Source organism: Salvelinus alpinus, chromosome 33, assembly GCF_045679555.1.
Source record: "Salvelinus alpinus chromosome 33, SLU_Salpinus.1, whole genome shotgun sequence".
Classification (NCBI taxonomy): domain Eukaryota; kingdom Metazoa; phylum Chordata; class Actinopteri; order Salmoniformes; family Salmonidae; genus Salvelinus; species Salvelinus alpinus.
This window is the reverse complement of record NC_092118.1, coordinates 4,963,158-4,987,485: the sequence shown is the minus strand read 5'-3', so window position 1 is coordinate 4,987,485 and position 24,328 is coordinate 4,963,158. Positions and strand designations below refer to the sequence as shown.

General features: G+C 43.2%; 1 protein-coding gene across 1 annotated transcript in view; it reads left to right on the top strand.

The window, feature by feature from the left end:
• kif6 (kinesin family member 6) overlaps positions 1–24,328 on the top strand; it is a 176,842-nt gene that overhangs the window by 91,345 nt on the left and 61,169 nt on the right. Inside the window, exon 13 of the mRNA XM_071381208.1 lies at positions 916–1,107. Coding sequence (XP_071237309.1) covers positions 916–1,107 — 192 coding nt within the window. The remainder of the gene's footprint in view (positions 1–915; positions 1,108–24,328) is intronic.

The following is a 24,328-nucleotide window of genomic DNA, read 5'->3' as shown; positions in this document are numbered from 1 at the left end:
TTTTCAGATGTTTTCACCCCCCAATGGTGAACCAAAGACCAGAGGTGGCAGAACGGAGTTCCCAAAAGGCACCCTAATCTTTTGGATAATATTGACGGTCCCAAATGGCACCCTATTCCCAGGACATCTCACTGAGCCGGTAAGGTCAGAGAACGCATGTGTCAGCCTGGCCCATATTAAAGACTACAGCGTGCTCGTGCCATTTCCTCCATGTCAAAGGAAACCATTGTTATTGCCCCTGTTGTCTTGAAGTATGTGTTGTAAGGGGAGCCGCATATCATATTCATCTCCATGTGATGTCCCTCACAGTGCAAGGCAGACCAGGGATATTCTTCAAAATATGTTTTGTCCTTTTCGTGGAAACTTAATTTCGTTTTTCTGTGATATATTGACAGATGGAAATTCCCTTTCTCTAAGACAGAATGACCTTTGCCAGTTGTGTTGAAATTGGAGCATCTATTTTGTCCCATTCCTTACCTCCATATGCCATCTAGGCCTATACCTTGAACTTTAAACCTGACTGTTATCTCTACCTCAAACCAGACTGATGAGATATTTTGTTACACATTTGTGAGGATAGACATTTCCTCTCATGGCTCAGACACACTGCGGCGATGAATTGATAAAACCAGCTGGTAGCCATCCTATTGCTTGCAGTGTGTTATAGCAACCACCTGCTGGATGTCAACAAATGTGAAAATTAACTGAAAGCGACAGACAATACTGGTCAAAGGCACTCAACCCGTAGCTCTGGTGTGTTTCCTCTCTTACTTGCTATGTATGGTACCCACCACCCGGCTAACTAAGGTGTGTGTTTTCAGTTTTTAAAAAAAGTCTGAAAAAAACGAAGTTACCCATCAACCATTTCTTCCCAAAGAGGATGTCTATACATTTTCTTTAACCTAAGCATCACAGATATCCTGGTGAGCCTTCTGAAGAAGGAGAAGAGGAGATCCAAGGACGCTGCTGCTCAACTGGCCAACGTCTCCAATGGCCGTCCCTTGGACCCCCAGAGTCCTTTGAGGTTATACACAGCGTCACTGGCAGGAGACACCGAGGCAGTTGAGAATGACCATGGAGTGCCACCCACTCTTTATGGGGAAAGAGGTATGCGGATTTTCTGTCACCATCGGGTCAGGATGCAAATCCAGAAGTATGATAATTCATTTAAAAAATATGATTTTAATACTAATCTATACTTTAACCATACCGTATGACTGACCATAACCTTACATGGTTTAAATCTGTTTTTATAAATGTTCACTTCCCAGTATAGCCAATTTGTACTTTGCAAGTTGGCCATGTAGTGGGAATGCTTACTCACATTCTAGCAGAGACTCATGCTTACATGGTGTTTTTAACATGCTTTTATCACATGCACATTTGTGCAAAGAAACTAAACAGTTGTACGATTTTAGTTGTGTATTAGTTTTAAGTTGTATTAGTCATATAATTACGGGATAGGCATGGTATACATCGAAAGGCTTACTTGCAGGTTCCTTCTCGACAATGCAACAACAATAAGAAATGATAAGAATACGAACGTGATGCAAATGACGGTAGAATAGAATAAACATTTTAGCATAAGTAAAATACAGGAAGGCACAATTTGTAGTCCACTATTTCCATGTGTATATGGGAAGGGGTTGGGGTATGTGTATAAATTGAGCAGTGTAATAGCAGTCTGGTAGCAGCAGTTGTGATGTGTGTGTCAAATCAAATTTTATTTGTCACATACACATGGTTAGCAGATGTTAATGCGAGTGTAGCGAAATGCTTGTGCTTCTAGTTCCGACAATGCAGTAATAACCAACAAGTAATCTAACCTAACAATTCCACAACTACTACCTTATACACACAAGTGTAAAGGGATAAAGAATATGTACATAAAGATATATGAATGAGTGATGGTACAGAACGGCATAGGCAAGATGCAGTAGATGGTATAGAGTACAGTATATACATATGAGATGAGTACTGTAGGGTATGTAAACATAAAGTGGCATAGTTTAAAGTGGCTAGTGATACATGTATTACATAAAGATGGCAAGATGCAGTAGATGATATAGAGTACAGTATATACATATACATATGAGATGGGTAATGTAGGGTATGTAAACATTATATTAAGTGGCATTGTTTAAAGTGGCTAGTGGTACATTTTTACATAATTTCCATCAATTCCCATTTTTAAAGTGGCTGGAGTTGAGTCAGTATGTTGGCAGCGGCCACTAAATCTTAGTGGTGGCTGTTTAACAGTCTGATGGCCTTGAGATAAAAGCTGTTTTTCAGTCTCTCGGTCCCTGCTTTGATGCACCTGTACTGACCTCGCCTTCTGGATGATAGCGGGGTGAACAGGCAGTGGCTTGGGTGGTTGTTGTCCTTGATGATCTTTATGGCCTTCCTGTGACATCGGGTGGTGTAGGTGTCCTGGAGGGCAGGTAGTTTGCCCCCGGTGATGCGTTCTGCAGACCTCACTACCCTCTGGAGAGCCTTACGGTTGTGGGCGGAGCAGTTGCCGTACCAGGCGGTGATACAGCCCGACAGGATGCTCTCGATTGTGCATCTGTAGAAGTTTGTGAGTGCTTTTGGTGACAAGCCAAATTTCTTCAGCCTCCTGAGGCTGCGCCTTCTTCACAACGCTGTCTGTGTGGGTGGACCAATTCAGTTTGTCCGTGATGTGTACACCGAGGAACTTAAAACTTTCCACCTTCTCCACTACTGACCCGTCGATGTGGATAGGGGGGTGCTCCCTCTGCTGTTTCCTGAAGTCCACAATCATCTCCTTTGTTTTGTTGACGTTGAGTGTGAGGTTATTTTCCTGACACCACACTCCGAGGGCCCTCACCTCCTCCCTGTAGGCCGTCTCGTCGTTGTTGGTAATCAAGCCTACCACTGTAGTGTCATCCGCAAACTTGATGATAGAGTTGGAGGCGTGCATGGCCACGCAGTCGTGGGTGAACAGGGAGTACAGGAGAGGGCTCAGAACGCACCCTTGTGGGGCCCCAGTGTTGAGGATCAGCGGGGTGGAGATGTTGTTACCTACCCTCACCACCTGGGGGCGGCCCGTCAGGAAGTCCAGGACCCAGTTGCACAGGGCGGGGTCGAGACCCAGGGTCTTGAGCTTGATGACGAGTTTGGAGGGTACTATGGTGTTAAATGCTGAGCTGTAGTCGATGAACAGCATTCTCACATACAGTGGGGAGAACAAGTATTTGATACACTGCCGATTTTGCAGGTTTTCCTACTTACAAAGCATGTAGAGGTCTGTAATATTTATCATAGGTACACTTCAACTGTGAGAGACGGAATCTAAAACAAAAATCCAGAAAATCACATTGTATGATTTTTAAATAATTAATTTGCATTTTATTGAATGACATAAGTATTTGATCACCTACCAACCAGTAAGAATTCCGGCTCTCACAGACCTGTTAGTTTTTCTTTAAGAAGCCCTCCTGTTCTCCACTCATTACCTGTATTAACTGCACCTGTTTGAACTCGTTACCTGTATAAAAGACACCTGTCCACACACAATCAAACAGATTCCAACCTCTCCACAATGGCCAAGACCAGAGAGCTGTGTAAGGACATCAGGGATAAAATTGTAGACCTGCACAAGGCTGGGATGGGCTACAGGACAATAGGCAAGCAGCTTGGTGAGAAGGAAACAACTGTTGGCGCAATTATTAGAAAATGGAAGAAGTTCAAGATGACGGTCAATCACCCTCGGTCTGGGGCTCCATGCAAGATTTCACCTCGTGGGGCATCAATGATCATGAGGAAGGTGAGGGATCAGCCCAGAACTACACGGCAGGACCTGGTCAATGACCTGAAGAGAGCTGGGACCACAGTCTCAAAGAAAACCATTAGTAACACACTACGCCGTCATGGATTAAAATCCTGCAGCGCACGCAAGGTCCCCCTGCTTAAGCCAGTGCATGTCCAGGCCTGTCTGAAGTTTGCCAATGACCATCTGGATGATCCAGAGGAGGAATGGGAGAAGGTCATGTGGTCTGATGAGACAAAAATAGAGCTTTTTGGTCTAACTCCACTCGCCGTGTTTGGAGGAAGAAGAAGTATGAGTACAACCCCAAGAACACCATCCCAACCGTGAAGCATGGAGGTGGAAACATCATTCTTTGGGGATGCTTTTCTGCAAAGGGGACAGGACGACTGCACCGTATTGAGGGGAGGATGGATGGGGCCATGTATCGCGAGATCTTGGCCAACAACCTCCTTCCCTCAGTAAGAGCATTGAAGATGGGTCGTGGCTGGGTCTTCCAGCATGACAACGACACGAAGCACACAGCCATGGCAACTAAGGAGTGGCTCCGTAAGAAGCATCTCAAGGTCCTGGAGTGGCCTAGCCAGTCTCCAGACCTGAACCCAATAGAAAATCTTTGGAGGGAGCTGAAAGTCCGTATTGCCCAGCGACAGCCCCGAAACCTGAAGGATCTGGAGAAGATCTGTAGGGAGGAGTGGGCCAAAATCCCTGCTGCAGTGTGTGCAAACCTAGTCAAGAACTACAGGAAACGTATGATCTCTGTAATTGCAAACAAAGGTTTCTGTACCAAATATTAAGTTCTGCTTTTCTGATGTATCAAATACTTATGTCATGCAATAAAATGCAAATTAATTACTTAAAAATCATACAATGTGATTTTCTGGATTTTTGTTTTAGATTCCGTCTCTCATAGTTGAAGTGTACCTATGATAATAATTACAGACCTCTACATGCTTTGTAAGTAGGAAAACCTGCAAAATCGGCAGTGTATCAAATACTTGTTCTCCCCACTGTAGGTATTCCTCTTGTCCAGATGGGTTAGGGCAGTGTGCAGTGTGGTTGCGATTGCGTCGTCTGTGGACCTATTGGGTCGGTAAGCAAATTGGAGTGGGTCTAGGGTGTCCGGTCGGGTGGAGGTGATATGGTCCTTGACTAGTCTCTCAAAGCACTTCATGATGACGGAAGTGAGTGCTACGGGGCGGTAGTCGTTTAGCTCAGTTACCTTAGCTTTCTTGGGAACAGGAACGATGGTGGCCCTCTTGAAGCATGTGGGAACAGCAGACTGGGATAAGGATTGATTGAATATGTCCGTAAACACACCAGCCAGCTGGTCTGCGCATGCTCTGAGGACGCGGCTGGGAATGCCGTCTGGGCCTGCAGCCTTGCGAGGGTTAACACGTTTAAATGTTTTACTCACCTCGGCTGCAGTGAAGGAGAGCCCGCAGGTTTTGGTAGCGGGCCGTGTCAGTGGCACTGTATTGTCCTCAAAGCGAGCAAAAAAGTTATTTAGCCTGTCTGGGAGCAAGACATCCTGGTCCGCGACGGGGCTGGTTTTCTTTTTGTAATCCGTGATTGACTGTAGACCCTGCCACATACCTCTTGTGTCTGAGCTGTTGTGTGTGTGTAGCACTGAGTGTACAAAACATTAAGAACATAACATAAACATGACATGGACTGACCAGGTGAATCGAGGTGAAAGCTATGATCCCTTATTGATGTCACTTGTTAAATCAACTTCAATCAGTGTAGATGAAGGGAAGGAGCCAGGTTAAAACATTCGTTTTAAGCCTTGAGACAATTGAAACATGGATTGTGTATGTGTGCCATTCAGAGGGTGAATTGGCAAGACAAAATATTTAAGTGCCTTTGAAAGAGGTATGGTAGTAGGTGCCAGGCACACCGGTTTGTATCAAGAACATCAACGCTGCTGGGTTTTTCACACACAACAGTTTCCTGTGTGTATCAAGAAGGACATTCAGGACAATTTGACACAACTGTAGGAAGCATTGGAGTTAACATGGTCCAGCATCCCTGTGGAACGCTTTTGACACATTGTAGAGTCCATGCCCTGACGAATTGAGGCTCTTTTGAGGGCAAAAGGTGAAGGTGTTCCTACTCTGTCTGTGTGTGTGTGTGTGTGTGTGTGTGTGTGTGTGTGTGTGTGTGTGTGTGTGTGTGTGTGTGTGTGTGTGTGTGTGTGTGTGTGTGTGTGTGTGTGTGTGTGTGTGTGTGAGTACATATGTGTGATGAATCAGAGCAGGTGGTCAGTCCAGTTCAAGTGTTCAGCAGTCTGATGGCTTGTAGATATAAACGGTCTCTTAGCCTGTTGGTATCAGACATCATGCTCCGATACCGTCTGCCCGATGGTAAGGGAGTGAGAAACTCGTGGCTGGAGTGTGTGTGATGCTGCGTGCCTTCCTCAGGCCCCATTTCGAGTAGATGTCCTGGATGGGTGAGAGCACGGTCCCAGTGATGTACTGGGCCGTCTTTACCACCCGCTGGAGTGCCTTGCGGTCATGGACGGAGCAATTATCGTACCAGGCTGTGAAGCAGCCGGTCAGGACGCTCTCGGTGGTGCGGCGGTAGTATTTGGAGAGGACAAATGGAATGGAAGCAAATCCCAGCCGCAATGTGCCAACATCTAGCAGAAAGCCTTACAGAAGTCAGGAGGCTGTTATAGCAGCAAAGGGACCAACTCCATATTAGGGACCAACTCCATAGGGACCAACTCCATATTAATGCCCATGAATTCGGAATGAGATGTTTGATGAGCCGGTGTCCACATACTTTTGGTCATGTAGTTTATATATACAGTTGAAGTCGAAAGTTTACATACACTTAGGTTGGAGTCATTAAAACACATTTTTCAACCACTCCACAAATTTCTTGTTAACATACTATAGTTTTGGCAAGTCGGTTAGGACCTACTTTTTGCATGGCACAAGTCATTTTTCCAAGAATTGTTTACAGACATATTATTTCACATATAATTCACTGTACCACAATTCCAGTGGGTCAGAAGTTTACATACACTAAGTTGACTGTGCCTTTAAACAGCTTAGAAAATTCTAGAAAATTAGTGTACCTGTGGATGTATTTCAAGGCCTACCTTCAAACTCAGTGCCTCTTTGCTTGACATGGAAAAAAGCTAAAGAAATCAGCCAAGACCTCAGATTGCAGACCTCCACAAGTCTGGTTCATCCTTGGGAGCAATTTCCAAACGCCTGAAGGTACCACGTTCATCTGTTCAAACAATAGTACGCAAGTATAAACACCATGGGACCACGCAGCCGTCATACCACTCAGGAAGGAGATGCGTTCTGTCTCCTAGAGATGAATGTACTTTGGTGCGAAAAGTGCAAATCAATCCCAGAACAACAGCAAAGGACCTTGTGAAGATGCTGGAGGAAACAGGTACAAAAGTGTCTATATCCACAGTAAAATTAGTCCTATATCGACAAAACCTGAAAGGCCTCTCAGCAAGGAAGAAGCCACTGCTCAAACCCGCCATAAAAAAGCCAGGCTACGGTTTGCAAATGCACATGGGGTCAAAGATTGTACTTTTTGGAGAAATGTCCTCTAGTCTGATGAAATAAAAATATAACTATTTGGCCATATTGACCATCGTTATGTTTGGAGGAGAAAGTGGGATGCTTGCAAGCCGAAGAACACCATCCCATCCGTGAAGCATGGGGGTGGCAGCATCATGTTTTGGGGGTGCTTTGTTGCAGGAGGGACTGTTGCACTTCACAAAATAGATGGCATCATGAGAGAGGAAAATTATGTGGATATATTGAAGCAACATCTCAAGACATCAGTCAGGAAGTTAATGCTTGGTCGCAAATAGGTCTTCCAAATGGACAATGACCCCAAGCATACTTCCAAAGTTGTAGCAACATGGCTTAAAGACAACAAAGTCAAGGTATTGGAGTGACCATCACAAAGCCCTGACTTCAATACTATAGAAAATGTGTGGACAGAACTGAAAAAGCGTGTGCGAGCAAGGAGGCCTACAAACCTGACTCAGTTACACCAGCTCTGTCAGGAGGAATGGGCCAAAATTCACGCAACTTATTGTAGGAAGCTTGTGGAAGGCTACCCGGAACATTTGACCCAGGTTAAACAATATAAAGGCAATGCAAACCAAATACTAATTGAGTGTATGTAAACTTCTGACCCACTGGGAATGTGATGAAAGAAATAAAAGCTGAAATAAATCATTCTCTCTTCTATTATTCTGAAATGTCTCATTCTTAAAATAAAGTGGTGATCATAACTGACCTAAGACATTGCATTTTTACTCGGATTAAATGTCAGGAATTGTGAAAAACAGAGTTTAAATGTAGTTGGCTAAGGTGTATGTAAACTTCCGACTTCAATTGTAGGTGTATTCTAGAGTGAAGCGTGTTGATTTTTAATCAAAGGGTGTTCTGCTATTGACACACTTGTTGAATTATGCATCAGAACGTGAGAACAACAGTAATTAATGAGGTAGGCTAGACATCGCATTTGAGTGCAGGCAGGTCTAGACAGAGCAAGTTTTTGGTGGTTGCAGCCATGCTCCACTTTTTATGTTGATTTATTCACATGTGCAAATACGCCCACATTATTTACGCCAATAAGCCACATATAATTGTCTTTATTTTAACACAAAATATTTAAAAAATGATACAATTAGAAATGAACTTTTTCCACATTTTGTTACATTACAGCCTTATTCCAAATTTGGTTTAAAAAATGAATGTTCCTCATCAATTTACACATAATACACCATAATGACAAAGTGAAAACAGGTTTATAGATGTTTTTGCTAATTTAAAAAAAAATGTATTCAGACTCTTTGCTACGAGACTCAAAATTGCGCTCCGGTGCATCCTGTTTCCATTGATCATTCTTGAGATGTTTCTGAAACTTGATTCGAGTCCAACTGCGGTAAATTAAATTGACTGCACATGACTGCACACACCTGTCTATATTATGTCCCTCAGTTGACAGTGCATGTAAGAGCACAAACCAAGCCATGGGGAGGAAGGAATTGTTTGCAGCGCTCCGAGACAAGATTGTGTTGAGGCACAGCTCTGGGGAACGGTACCAAAAAAATGCTATTGCATTGAAGGTCCCCAAGATCACACTGGCCTTCATCATTCTTAAATGGAAGAAGTTTGGAACCACCAAGGCTCTTACTAGAGCTGGCCGCTCGGTCAAACTGGGCAATCGGGGGAGAAGGGCCTTGGTCAGGGAGGTGACCAAGAACCCGGTGGCCAATCTGACAGAGTTCCAGAGTTCCTTTGTGGAGATGGGAGATCCTTCCAGAAGGACATCCATCTCTGCAGCACTCCACCAATCAGGCCTTTATGGTAGAGTGTAGAGGTTGACCGATTATGATTTTTCAACGCCGATACTGATTATTGGAGGACCAAAAAAAGCCGATACCGATTAATCTGACGATTTTTATATATATATATATATTTGAAATAATGACAATTACAACAATACTGAATTAACCATTTATTTTAACTTAATGTAATACATAAATAAAATATATTTAGTCTCAAATAAATAATGAAACATGTTCAATTTGGTTTAAATAATGCAAAAACACAGTGTTGGAGAAGAAAGTAAAAGTGCATTATGTGCCATGTAAAAAAAAAAATAAGTTCCTTGCTCAGAACATGAGAACATATGAAAGCTGGTGTTTCAATATTCCCAGTTCTTCAATATTCCCCGTTCAGAAGTTTTAGGTTGTAATTATTATCTTAATTATGACGCGTCGACTGTTTCTCTCTATACCATTTGTATTTTAAATACCTTTGACTATTGGATGTTCTTATAGGCACTTTAGTATTGCCAGCCTAATCTCGGGAGTTGATAGGCTTGAAGTCATAAACAGCGCTGTGCTTCAAGCATTGCTAAGAGCTTCTGGCAAAATGCAGTAAAGTGCTGTTTGAATGAATGCTTATGAGCCTGCTGCTGCCTACACCCGCTCATTCAGACTGCTCTATCAAATATCAAATCATAGACTTAATTATAATATAATAAACACAGAAATACGAGCCTTTAGTCATTAATATGGTCAAATCCAGAAACTATAATTTCGTAAACAACACGTTTATTCTTTCAGTGAAACCGTTACGTATTTTATCGAACGGGTGGCAACCCTAAGTCTAAATATTGCTGTTACATTGCACAACCTTCAATGTTATGTCATAATTATGTAAAATTCTGGCAAATTAATTACGGTCTTCACACAGTTCGCAACGAGCCAGGCGGCCCAAACTGTTGCATATACCCTGACTCTGTTTGCACTGAACGCAAGAGAAGTGACACAATTTCCTTAGTTAATATTGCCTGCTGACATGAATTTCTTTTCACTAAATATGCAGGTTTAAAAATATATACTTCTGTGTATGTTAAGCGGAACGTCACAGGGGAACCCAAGAGCAGACTCAGATGAGGAAACAGGGATGAATGAACCAAAATATTTGTTACACAGGGCGATATGGAGTTTAGATCCGGGGAAGCTCGGATGAGTTGAAGAAAAACCAGATGTGGAGACTGAGGTTGGAGTTAACCGAGTAGAACAGGGTAAACAGGTCCTGAGGGGAATCCAAGGTAGTGGTGGTGAGTATAATCCAGAGCAAGGTAGTTGGGTGGTGAGATGTGGAACGGGAGACAGGAGCCAGAGACAGAGCGGTAAACTGCAATGAGAGGATAAACAATGCCAGGCAGGGAAACAGGCACAGCAGAGTAACAGGATCTTGAATAATCATAAATGGCTAGAATCATGAACTGACTGAGCAGAGATTACGATCTGGCAGATTGGAATTGGCAGGACTGAGTATTTGTAGAGGTCTTGATTATGGAACGAGTTGCAGCTGGTATGGATCTGCTCTGACTCCAGCACACCTGTCTCCAACCACACAATCACACAGAGAGGGAGAGGAAGAGAGAGAGAGTGTACAGGGGGAGTAACTGCAGGTCAAGAAGACACCAGATGAACACCAGAGGGTGTAGCAGGAGCAGATGTGACAGTGTATTGATTTTAAGAAAGGCATTGATGTTTATGGTTAGGTACATTTGTGAAACGATTGTGCTTTTTTCGCGAATGCGCTTTTGTTAAATCATCACCCATTTGGCGAAGTTGAATTAGGCTGTGATTCGATGATAAATTAACAGGCACCACATTGATTATATGCAACACAGGACATGCTAGTTAACCTAGTTATATCATCAACCATGTGTAGTTAACTAGTGATTATGTCACGACTTCCGCTGAAGTCGGTCCCTCTCCTTGTTCGGGCGGTGTTCGGCGGTCGACGTCACCGACTTTCTAGCCATCACTGATCCCTTTTTCATTTTCCAAATCCTCAGACATTACAACTTTGTTTCCCTGGCAAGGATGGACTGACTGCATGACAAAGAAATCAGTAAATTGTTCATGTCACCTGTAGTATGGTGATTTGGTCAAAAGTGTCCAGTCAGCAAATAAGTTACAAGTTACCCATCAGTTACTCCCAACATCAATGTTATTGAATGTCAACATGCCGCAAGCCACAAGCCTCTTCTCCATGGAGGACAAAGTACTGCCTCCCATCTTAACTCTGTAGGCTTTGTGTTCCTACTTAGTATATAGCAAAGTGCCCCCGGACAATGTACACGCAACCCATTTTCACCAACTTATAAGTCTGCTCTGGAATGTTTGAGCACTTTGTTTCACACTTCAGGAGACATTTGTCCTGCTGTCTTACCGTATTTCAAGTGCACAGGAAGACTTCCAACAGCATCAACCATCAACCAGTGGAAAAATCATGATGTTCTCCAGGAGCACTTTGTGTTGGTGAAAACAAATAGTTTCAAACGCAGATTGAACAGATACTTGAGGAATGCTTGCTTGCTTCTTCTAAAACTGTGAGTGTCCAGAGGGTTTTCCTTTTGTTAGAATTTGACTTTTTCATGGCTTAAAGTCCATTGAAGACTGGGTGGATTATATATATTTTTAAATCGGCGTAAGTGCCAAGCACACGTTAGTTGTCAATCTCATCGTGTAAAAAACTGCTGCTCTGGCAGTTTCGTTTCAATTATGTTTTATTAAGAAGCCTAAAATCACATGGAGAAGTGTACACATCAAATTGTGGGATTCTGTTTTACATATAAGAGAGTAATAATTTATATTTAAACAAAATGGATACAAAACAACGCAAAAATTAAGTGAACTACTGTAACTCAGCAACATTTGTGGGCGACACACTGCATGTGACTGCAATCGAAAAAGTGATACTTTTGAATCATCTGTCGATAGAACATTCTTCCAAGAGTCTTGATGATCATCCAGGTGTTTACGGGTGCTTTTTGGAAAACTTGAGTCAACTTTTTTGCAGAGGAATTTTTCTGTTTGTAATAAAGCCCTTTTGTGGAGAAAAACTCATTCTGATTGGTTGTGCCTGGCTCCCCAGTGGGTTGCCCTGGCTCCAAAGTGGGTGCCTATGCCTTCCCAGGCCCATCCGTGGCTGCGCCCCTGTATTCCCAGTCATGTGAAATCCATAGATTAGGGCCTAAGGAATTTATTTCAATTGACTGATTTCCTTATATGAACTGTTATTCAGCAAAATCTTTGAAATTGTTTCATGCGTTTATATTTTTGTTCATAATAAATAAATAAAGTAGAAATCATTTTTAAAATTTGTAAACTCAGGTTCCCTTTATCTAATATTAGGTTTTGGTTGAAGATCTAATAACATTCAGAATCCAAAATATGCAAAAATAGATAAAATCAGAAAGTGGGCAAATACTTTTTTACGTCAATGAATGTATTGTAGGCCTACATTATTTTAGGCAGCTCCCATTTTCGATGTGCATAAAACCCCCTTCATGAGAGATGAGTTGATGCGGGAAACTTTTTTTTTTTACTGTAGACGTTGGTTTCCTTTAACAATTGCTTGTTTACTGTTTCATATGATTTAAAACCAAGCCCTGTGTGTAGGCTACCCTTACTTTTAGCCTATCATGTCGGCCTCCTTTCTTCAGCTGTCGCCAGTAATAACACCTCTAAATATGCGGTGAAATGACCATTATGAAGTGCTCAGTCATTCCCATTAGACAAATATATAACATTGAATTAGACAGCCTAAGCCCCCCCCCCCCCCCCCCCCACAACTACAATAACAAAGAGACAAACATTTAGTATTGGTACAGTTGTAACATCCATTGAGTGGTGAAACTGTACCTGACCTCTGGGAACGTAGGTTTCTGTGTTTTCAATTGCACTCTAGACCCTGCGATCTGTTCTGAGCTGTCATACGCTTGGCCCCTTCTTACCTTCCACTCCGGCTTAATTTGTCTTTTGACTAACATACGACTGTATCTTCTTCCTTGGCACCCATATTGGTTTTATAGTGCATGAAGAAGAGAGACAGACAGACGGGGTGTTCCTGCTATATGGCAGGATTATGATGACTTGCGGTCTCTGCCTGCTGGGATGTCATGACATTTCAGAGAGTGGAATTACATCTGCGAGGCAGGTCCATTCTTTGCTGTAAGCCCTGCTCGCATGTAATAGCAGGTACCAATAGGGGGTTTATCGGAGCTGTCATTTGTGATTGAGACTTATACAAGTGTGCTTCAAAAACTACATTTGTGATTGCTAGGCATACAAATAGGACTATTTCTTCATACCTTTGAAACAAAGTCTAGTTGCAGACTTCCGGAAGTGACTTCCTCTCCCGGGTGCCTGTACCTCGGCTGAGTCTGAGTTGTGGGATGCGGAGATGGATTGAGTCATTGGTTGGGTCGAATGTCTCCCGGCTCCTGTGCGCTCTGTCACCGTTTACAGGAGGCTACTCGAATAGAGAGGGCGACAAGGTTCTGTGGGTATCTCCCTGCCGCTTGTGTCTACCTTGGTTATGCACCGCTTGCCTCTCTTCCCAGAAGGGTCCCGGACCCACCTCAGTGAACCGGTCCTACGTAGACTTGAGAGACCAGGCTAGCTAACAAGCGCTACATAACGTGCTAGCTAGGTGGGCTATCTTGCCGGGGCGAGCTATCTACTGCTAGCTATTCCGGATTCCTTAGTGATCCGGTCCTACGTAGACTTTGGAGACCAGGATAACTAACAAGCGCTGCATAGTGTGCTAGCCAGGTGGGTAATCTTGCAGAGGCAAGCTAGCTAATATTAGCTATCCCGGCTTCCTAACGGTGGAATTGCTTGGGTAGCTCTGTTGTTTAGTATACTTAGCTAGCGTTAAGTTGATTTTGTTATTCTAAACAGACCATGCGGTCAAAGAGACTAGCTAGACTAGAAGCGTCATCATGGCTAACGTTGGCTAGCATGCATAACTTGGGGCGAATTAAGTGTATTATCTTTCTATCAGCGTTATGGCAATCACATTCCTATTTCCAAATTCCTGGAGTTGAAAGGAGTGGAGCAAGCGGTGCTTGCAGGCACCTCCGATGAAGCAGCCTCCGAGCACTTGCCTCGGGTAACCCCGGAGCGAGTGGCCTTAGGACAGTTCTGAACGACCGGTGAGCCCCTCCACAAAAAAAGGATTACTGTGACATCATTACCCACACGTTTGATTAGGGCCCCCTGGGTCAATAAGCTGCCATGCTTCATCCAGGCTATATTGTCTCACAGAAACACAACTTAGTTTGGAAACTTGTCCATGTTTAAAGCCACCTATGTTACCCCGGGGTTCAAGGGGTATATCAAGCTCCCCAGGGTGATAGTAATAATTTGGCGGATTCAATCTCTGTCCACAAGGGGGCACTCCTCCCCCATATGTGGCTCATTACTGGGATTCATTGCTGACTCCTGCCTGTAGCTCACTAGTCCCTATGAGGTGCTTAGGGATACAGGTTATGGGTTCTATTGGTAATGTGTGCGGTCCAGCGCTAGGTGCCAGCCAGTTACCGGGACGCATCTTATTACATTTGTAGCTGAACAGAGCTGATAAAGCGCGAGTGAGAGGAGATGGTGACGCTCTAGCAGGGGCCGTGCTGTGTTTGTAAGCTAGTGTGAGGGAGTGACACGGGGAACAGGAAGGAGGGAGGGAGAGACGAGAGACCGCAACCATCCAAGCCCACTCACCCCATAGTAGACTAATAGCGGCCAGAGCTAGGATATTTATCATCCAATATGATTACGTAGTACCTGTCTTGACTGCATCAAACTGGGAGACGCTAGTTAAGCTAGCTAGCTAGGCTAATTGAGGCTGCATGCGCTTTCTCATCCTACACAGTTACAAACAACTTAATTCAGAATATAAAGTAGCAGCCTACCTGTTGGCTCTTGGTTGTTGTTGCCTATCCTTCTCCTTCAACTTGAAATTCCATCATTTTAATTGCATCTTCCATTGATTAGATATCCTAACTTTTGCCCCACACGGAGGCTGTATGACTGTAGCCTGTTGCCGCTTTGATGACTTATGATTGGCCAAGAACAACAAGCTACACGTGCCACTCTCGTGAAAAGCAAAGAGCAGCAGCATAAATTATACAATTTCTCTCTACTGCAGCAGTCACATTCTGATCTATATGGGTCCTTCCGGACAAGTCAGTTAACATTACACATACCTGAGACTCATGACAATCTTATCAGATCTGACCCAGACCCGTGATATTATTCAGAATTCTGGATCTGAACCCGCTCGGTGTGGTGGATCCGTAAAGATCTCTAGAGGGAATATCCTCCCGTCTCCAGATGCGGGCAATCCGAGTGGTTTCTATGTCGATCCAGGATGGTTGGTACAGCTGGTATTTCATGGTTCCAAAAAGGGGTCAGAACTTTACACCCCGTTCTAGACTTATGTGTCCTCAGCAAACATCTCAGAGTTCAAAATGCTCAAAAACTAGCTCTCTGTTACAGTTCGTGCATCCCGGCGATTGGTTCACCACCATGGACCTAAAGGATGTATATTTTCATGTGTCCTAGTCATAAAGTTTCTGGGGTTCCATGACAAGGCCATAGACTACGTGTTTTTGGTCCTCCCTCTCGCCTCACATCTTTTCATGAGGGGCCAGGGGCTGAGTGTGTTGGCCTAACTGGACGATTGGCTGATAGTAGCAGAGTCAAGGGAACAAGCAGGCTGGTGTCCCATTTTCAGTCTCTAGGTTTTATTATAAACTAGAAAAAGAGCCATCTAAACCCATTGCAGCACATTCTATTCCTGAGTCTTCAGTTAGACTCATGTGTAAATTGTTCCAGTGCTGGAAAATTACTAAATTGTCATACTTGAGTAAAAGTAAAGATACCTTAACAGAAAATGACTCAAGTAAAATTAAGTCACCCAGTAAAATACTACTTGAGTAAAAGCCTAAAAGTATTTGGTTTTAACAATACTTAAGTATCACAAGTAAATGGAATTTCCTAAAATGTACTTAAGTATCAAAAGTAAAGATAAATCATTTCAAATTCCTTATATTAAGCACCGCACAAGTTTATTTTATTTTTATTGACGGATAGCCAGAGGCGCTCTCCAACATAATTTATGAACAAAGCATGTGTTGAGTGAGTCTGCCAGATCAGATGCAGTAAGGATGATAAGTGTGTGAATTGGACAATTTTGCTGTCAAAATGTAACAAGTATATTTGGGTGTCAGGGAAAATGTATGGAGTAAAAAGTACATTAATTTCTTTCGGAATGTAGTAAAGTAAAAGTTGCCAAAAATATAAATGGTAAAGTACAGATACCCCCCAAAAATACTTACACTACCATTTCAAAAGTTTGGGATCACTTGGAAAGGTCCTTGTTTTTTTTTTAAGCAAATTTTTTGTCTGTTAAAATAACATCAAATTGATCAGAAAAAGTGTAAACATTGTTAATGTTGTAAATAACTATTGTAGCTAGAAACGTCAGATTTTTTTATGGAGTATCTACATAGGTGTACAGAGGCCCATTATCAGCAACCATCACTCCTGTGTTCCAATGGCACGTTGTGTTAGCCAATCCAAGTTTCATTTTAAAAGGCTAATTGATCATTAGAAAACCCTTTTGCAGATGTTGTTCTGTTAAAGAAGCAATAAAACTGGCATTCTTTAGGCTAGTTGAGTATCTGGAGCATCTGTTAAGCGGGAACGACACAGGGGAACCCAAGAGCAGACTCAGATGAGGAAACAGGGATGAATGAACCAAAATATTTGTTACACAGGGCGATATGGAGTGCAGATCCGGGGAAGCTCAGATGAGTTGTAGAAAAACCAGATGTGGAGACTGAGGTTGGAGTTAACTGAGTAGAACAGGGTAAACAGGTCCTGAGGGGAATCCAAGGTAGTGGTGGTGAGTATAATCCAGAGCAAGGTAGTTGGGTGATGAGATGTGGAACAGGACACAGGAGCCAGAGACAGAGCGATAACTGCAATGAGAGGATAAATGGTGTCAGGCAGAGTAACAGGTTCTTGAATAATCATAAACGCCTAGAATCATGAACTGACTGAGCAGAGATTACAAAGTGGCAGGACTGAGTATTTGTAGAGGTCTTGATTATGGAACGAGTTGCAGCTGGTAGGGATCTGCTCTGACTCCAGCACACCTGTCTCCAACCACGCAATCACACAGAGTGGGAGAGAGAGAGAGAGTGTACAGGGGGAGTAACTGCAGGTCAAGAAGACAACAGATTAACATCAGGGGGCGTAGCAGGAGCAGATGTCACAGCATCAGCATTTGTGGGTTTGATTACAGGCTCAAAATGGCCAGGATCAAAGACTTTCTTCTGAAACTCGTCAGTCTATTCTGTAAACTTCCAGTGCGCATTTACTGTGAACACTGAGGCTGTACCCACTTTAAGTTAGTTTTAACAGTTGTCAAGTAGGCTACTGTGGCTGTTTGATCATAATGTGGGCCTACCAGATTGGCCTACCATAAAAACCAAGGAGAAAATTCATCCCATAACATTCTAACATTGAAATAGCTGTTCTGACGTTCAGCCTACAGTAGCAGCCAAAGTGTGGTTTTCAATGTAGGGCTACATTCCATGAGACTTTTGAAAAAAAAATGTAGGGCTTGTCATTAACCTGTTTATCCACTTGTCCTTCAGATAAGGAGGTGACTGAAAAATGTTGTTGTGTTGTTTGATGCAAGAAACCACTTTACAAAATGCATTATTATTATTATTCCCATACCTTTATTACAGAGAATCAGACAAATTATGTCACCCTTATGTCACCTTGGCGACGTAGCTTATTCCAACCCCTTATTCAAGTCCCTTTCCTCCACTGACACGGACAAAAAGGGACACCGTCTTCCCAGCTGATGGCGAAACTCGAGTCGCACCGCCGAAAAGAGATGGCCGCCTCGCTTCGCGTTCCTTGGAAAATATGCAGTATTTTGTTTTTTTACGTGTTATTTCTTACATCGGTACCCCAGGTAATCTTAGGTTTCATTACATACAGTCGGGAGGAACTACTGAATATACGATTAACGTCAACTCATCATCGTTCCTACCAGGAATATGACTTTCCCGAAACGGATCCAGTGTTTTGCCTTCCACCCAATACAATGGATCTGATCCCAGCCGGCGACCCTGTGCGACGCCGAAAAAGGGGAAAACGAGGCGGTCTCGTGGTCAGGCTTCGGAGACGGGCACATCGCGCTCCACTCCCTAGCATACTACTCGCCAATGTCCAGTCTCTTGACAATAAGGTTGATGAAATCCGAGCACGGGTAGCATTCCAGAGAGACATCAGGGATTGCAACGTGCTCTGCTTCACGGAAACATGGCTAACTCAAGGGACGCTAACGGAGTCGGTGCAGCCAGCTGGTTTCTTCATGCATCGCGCCGACAGAAACAAACATCTTTCCGGTAAGAAGAGGGGCGGGGGGGTATGCCTTATGATTAACGAGAAGTGGTGTGATCATCATAACAACACACAGGAACTCAAGTCATTCTGTTCACCTGATCTAGAACTCCTCACAATCAAATGTCGACCGCATTATCTACCAAGGGAATTCTCTTCAATCATAATCACAGCCGTATATATTCCCCCCCAAGCAGACACATCGATGGCCCTGAACGAACTTTATCTGACTCTTTGTAAACTGGAAACCACACACCCTGAGGCTGCATTCATCGTAGCTGGGGATTTTAACAAGGCTAATCTAAAAACAAAACTCCCTAAATTCTATCAGCATATCGATTGTGCTACCAGGGCTGGAAAAACACTAGACCATTGTTATACTAATTTCCGCGACGCTTATAAGGCCCTCCCCCGCCCCCCTTTCGGAAAAGCTGACCACGACTCCATTTTGTTGATTCCAGCCTACAAACAGAAACTCAAACAACAAGCTCCCGCGCTCAGGTCTGTTCAACGCTGGTCCGACCAATCTGAATCCACGCTTCAAGACTGCTTCGATCACGCGGATTGGAATATGTTCCGCATCGCGTCCAACAACAATATTGACGAATATGCTGATTCGGTGAGCGAGTTCATTAGGAAGTGCATTGACGATGTCGTACCCACAGCAACGATAAAAACATTCCCAAACCAGAAACCGTGGATTGACGGCAGCATTCGCGTGAAACTGAAAGCGCGAACCACTGCTTTTAACCAGGGCAAGGTGACCGGAAGCATGACCGAATACAAACAGTGTAGCTATTCTCTCCGCAAGGCAATCAAACAGGCTAAGTCTCAGTACAGAGACAAAATCGAGTCGCAATTCAACAGCTCAGACACAAGAGGTATGTGGCAGGGTCTACAGTCAATCACGGATTACAAAAAGAAAACCAGCCCCGTCGCGGACCAGGATGTCTTGCTCCCAGACAGGCTAAACAACTTTTTTGCCCGCTTTGAGGACAATACAGTGCCACTGACACGGCCCCCTACCAAAACCTGCGGGCTCTCCTTCACTGCAGCCGAGGTGAGTAAAACATTTAAACGTGTTAACCCTCGCAAGGCTGCAGGCCCAGACGGCATTCCCAGCCGCGTCCTCAGAGCATGCGCAGACCAGCTGGCTGGTGTGTTTACGGACATATTCAATCAATCCTTATCCCAGTCTGCTGTTCCCACATGCTTCAAGAGGGCCACCATTGTTCCTGTTCCCAAGAAAGCTAAGGTAACTGAGCTAAACGACTACCGCCCCGTAGCACTCACTTCCGTCATCATGAAGTGCTTTGAGAGACTAGTCAAGGACCATATCACCTCCACCCTACCGGACACCCTAGACCCACTCCAATTTGCTTACCGACCCAATAGGTCCACAGACGACGCAATCGCAACCACACTGCACACTGCCCTAACCCATCTGGACAAGAGGAATACCCATGTGAGAATGCTGTTCATCGATTACAGCTCAGCATTTAACACCATAGTACCCTCCAAACTCGTCATCAAGCTCGAGACCCTGGGTCTCGACCCCGCCCTGTGCAACTGGGTCCTGGACTTCCTGACGGGCCGCCCCCAGGTGGTGAGGGTAGGTAACAACATCTCCACCCCGCTGATCCTCAACACTGGGGCCCCACAAGGGTGCGTTCTGAGCCCTCTCCTGTACTCCCTGTTCACCCACGACTGCGTGGCCATGCACGCCTCCAACTCAATCATCAAGTTTGCGGATGACACTACAGTGGTAGGCTTGATTACCAACAACGACGAGACGGCCTACAGGGAGGAGGTGAGGGCCCTCGGAGTGTGGTGTCAGGAAAATAACCTCACACTCAACGTCAACAAAACAAAGGAGATGATTGTGGACTTCAGGAAACAGCAGAGGGAGCACCCCCCTATCCACATCGACGGGTCAGTAGTGGAGAAGGTGGAAAGTTTTAAGTTCCTCGGTGTACACATCACGGACAAACTGAATTGGTCCACCCACACAGACAGCGTTGTGAAGAAGGCGCAGCAGCGCCTCTTCAACCTCAGGAGGCTGAAGAAATTCGGCTTGTCACCAAAAGCACTCACAAACTTCTACAGATGCACAATCGAGAGCATCCTGTCGGGCTGTATCACCGCCTGGTACGGCAACTGCTCCGCCCACAACCGTAAGGCTCTCCAGAGGGTAGTGAGGTCTGCAGAACGCATCACCGGGGGCAAACTACCTGCCCTCCAGGACACCTACACCACCCGATGTCACAGGAAGGCCATGAAGATCATCAAGGACAACAACCACCCAAGCCACTGCCTGTTCACCCCGCTATCATCCAGAAGGCGAGGTCAGTACAGGTGCATCAAAGCAGGGACCGAGAGACTGAAAAACAGCTTCTATCTCAAGGCCATCAGACTGTTAAACAGCCACCACTAACATTTAGCGGCCGCTGCCAACATACTGACTCAACTCCAGCCACTTTAAAAATGGGAATTGATGGAAATTATGTAAAAATGTACCACTAGCCACTTTAAACAATGCCACTTAATACAATGTTTACATACCCTACATTACCCATCTCATATGTATATACTGTACTCTATATCATCTACTGCATCTTGCCATCTTTATGTAATACATGTACCACTAGCCACTTTAAACTATGCCACTTTATGTTTACATACCCTACAGTACTCATCTCATATGTATATACCGCACTCTATACCATCTACTGCATCTGCCATGCCGTTCTGTACCACCACTCATTCATATATCTTTATGTACATATTCTTTATCCCTTTACACTTGTGTGTGTGTGTAAGGTAGTAGTTGTGGAATTGTTAGGTTAGATTACTGTTGGTTATTACTGCATTGTCGGAACTAGAAGCACAAGCATTTCGCTACACTCGCATTAACATCTGCTAACCATGTGTATGTGACTAATAAAATTTGATTTTGATTTGATTATTTCTGCCTCATGCACAAATTCATGTTGTTACTCCTATGAACAGAGGAAGTGAAATATTCTGAAATATTTCGATATTAAAAAAGACCCAAGCTGCTAATAATAACAACGCAAGCCTATTGATACACGTTCCTACTCATTCATTACTGCTGCAGTGCTTGTTGTAGTGCTGAGTGGAAATAGGAAGAATGCACATTTTATGGCTTATACAAGTGTTTTATACAAAGTGTTGACAGTGCTGAGTAAGAACTTAAATATGAACTTACTTTTATGCCTGCTATGTTACTACAGACACTAACCTGAGCCATCCGGTTGGCCAGCGCTCCGGGCCCGCCGAGCCATCCGGTTTCGCTCCGGGCCCACCGAGAAGGCAGAGTATGTACCTTCAGACTCATAAAATGGTTCAAAATGACAACATTTTGGGCAGCACATCCTATTGGAGAGCTATTTATTTGGTCTCCCATACAGGGTTTTACCAAGCCCAACTTTGATATTTGTCACTGACTACTAACAATGTGTTATTGTGAGAATGGTTATTGAGAGATCTCTTAAGTAAATTGTTGCTATCAAAGTCATTCCAAAGGGTAGGTTTAACGGAATATATAAAATGTAACATACTTTATAAGTCATATCATCAATGATTGTAACGATGTTCGTCTGAGGAAGAAGGATTAGACCAAAGCGCAGCGTGGTACGTGTTCATGATGTTTATTATAACCTGAACACTGAAACAAAAAAACTAAAGTGGAACAAAACACAACAGTTCTGTCAGGTACGCACACAAAACAGAAAACAACTACCCACAAAACCAACATGAAAAATGGCAACCTAAATAGGCTCCCCAATCAGAGACAACGAGAAACAGCTGTCTCTGATTGGGAATCAATTCAGGCCACCATAAACCTACCAACCCCTAGACCATACAAAATCCCCATAGATAAACAAAAACCCTAGACAAGACGAAAAAACCCTAGACAAGACGAAAAAACCCTAGACAAGACCAAAAAAAACTAGACAATACAAAAACTAAACAAACCACCCTTGTCACACCCTGACCTAACCAAAAAAATTAAGAAAACAAATATAACTAAAGTCAGGGCGTGACAATGATGCTGTTTAGGCTTACGGTATATACTGGAGCATTTGCAAAGTCATCAACAGCTTTTGTTTTTACTTAGTTTTTTTTGTTGAGATGGAGAGGTAAATCAAACTGGAATTAAAGCCGGACTAAGTCAGTGGCACAAAAGATACCTCACCTTCAAATGTTGATATTTGGTTGTGTTGACAACCAAACACAATCAATATCACTTTTGCAATACAGTAAATACCCTATTTACCTCGACAAGTTAACACATTATACTGTATGTTGGATTCATGTCGCCAACTAAACCAAAAATGAAAGTTCAAGAATTGGATGAGTGGCTCAGATGAAACTATCCAATCATTAGATCTCCTTTAAATGTTGATATTTGGTTGCGCTGTCAACCGAACACAATTCAACATTGCTTTTGTAATACAGTAAATAGCCTAAAGTTATCTTACAAACTCATTTAGCGGTATTGATATCAACCTTTAAAATTAGTAACACATCCGTGGCCACATATAGAGGTTATAAATGTCTTCTTATGTAATCATAGAAAGGGTTCAAGGTAGCATGCAAAGGTCGCAGGTCTGTGGAGAGCTTCACAATTGCTGTAATAATCTGTGTCGAATCTGAATTGATCACTTGCACTGATGCATTGATCACTTGTAATGTAACCTCAACTGCAATCCAGGTCAATTGGAAGTGCTATTAGATTAAGCACAGTGATAACACATTACGTTGTTGTATAAATACAAAATATCTGACATTTTATTCCCATTTTAACTTTGTTGTGCTTTTTAGACGGTTGAAAGCCCAGTGAAAACACAGTGGGAATTCAGCAAACTTCTGGCTGTCTTTCTGAGTGTGTGAATAAAGGTTTAATTCTCATTGATCAACATCTTAACCAAATATTACCCACATTTCCATGTTGAAATGACGTGGTGTGCTCAGTGGGCAATGACATACAATGTAGGGGCATTGTATTTGTTTTACAAAAAAAGGTATTTTAATAGACTGTTTTGTTGCTTGGTTTTTATTGATTTATACAATATATGAAATGCTTATGTTTACTTTATAGCATTCCAAATAATAGATAGATATCTTTAAAACCATAAAAAAATGCCACTGCAACTCTACTCATCACTACTGGGACAAGACAATTTGCTTGCCCTAAGTACTTTAAACAAAGCAAAAACAAAGGTTTGCAGTATACATGATTTGCATTATGTGTTATCGTTGGGAAACAGTTCCATATAACATGATTCATTATTTTTCCTTTTAAAGTTGTTGTTCATGGTTGCAAAAGTAAGGGACGTGTTTGAATGTATTAAAATATATATAAAGCTGTGCATACGCAATATCCAGTATTACTCATTTGTTTTGAGTCAAGTGCCAAAGTATTGGAAAGTCTTCTTCAGGACGTTTAAGAAAATAAGCAGTAACATTCAGGCAATAAAGCTTATCCTATCTCATCATGTTTCAGCACGAACATTTTCGTGATTTCAAAATCGAAGGCAATATACGGTTATTTAAGACCTGGGGTTCTGTCCCAAATAGCCCCCTATTCCCTATGTGGTGCACTACTTTCGACCAGGGCCCATGTGGGATACAACCACAGATATGACTGGTCAAATGATATGTTACATTTATATCCCCCAAGAGTTTTGTTCTCATTACATTTTAGCAGATGCTCTTATCCTTGTTCC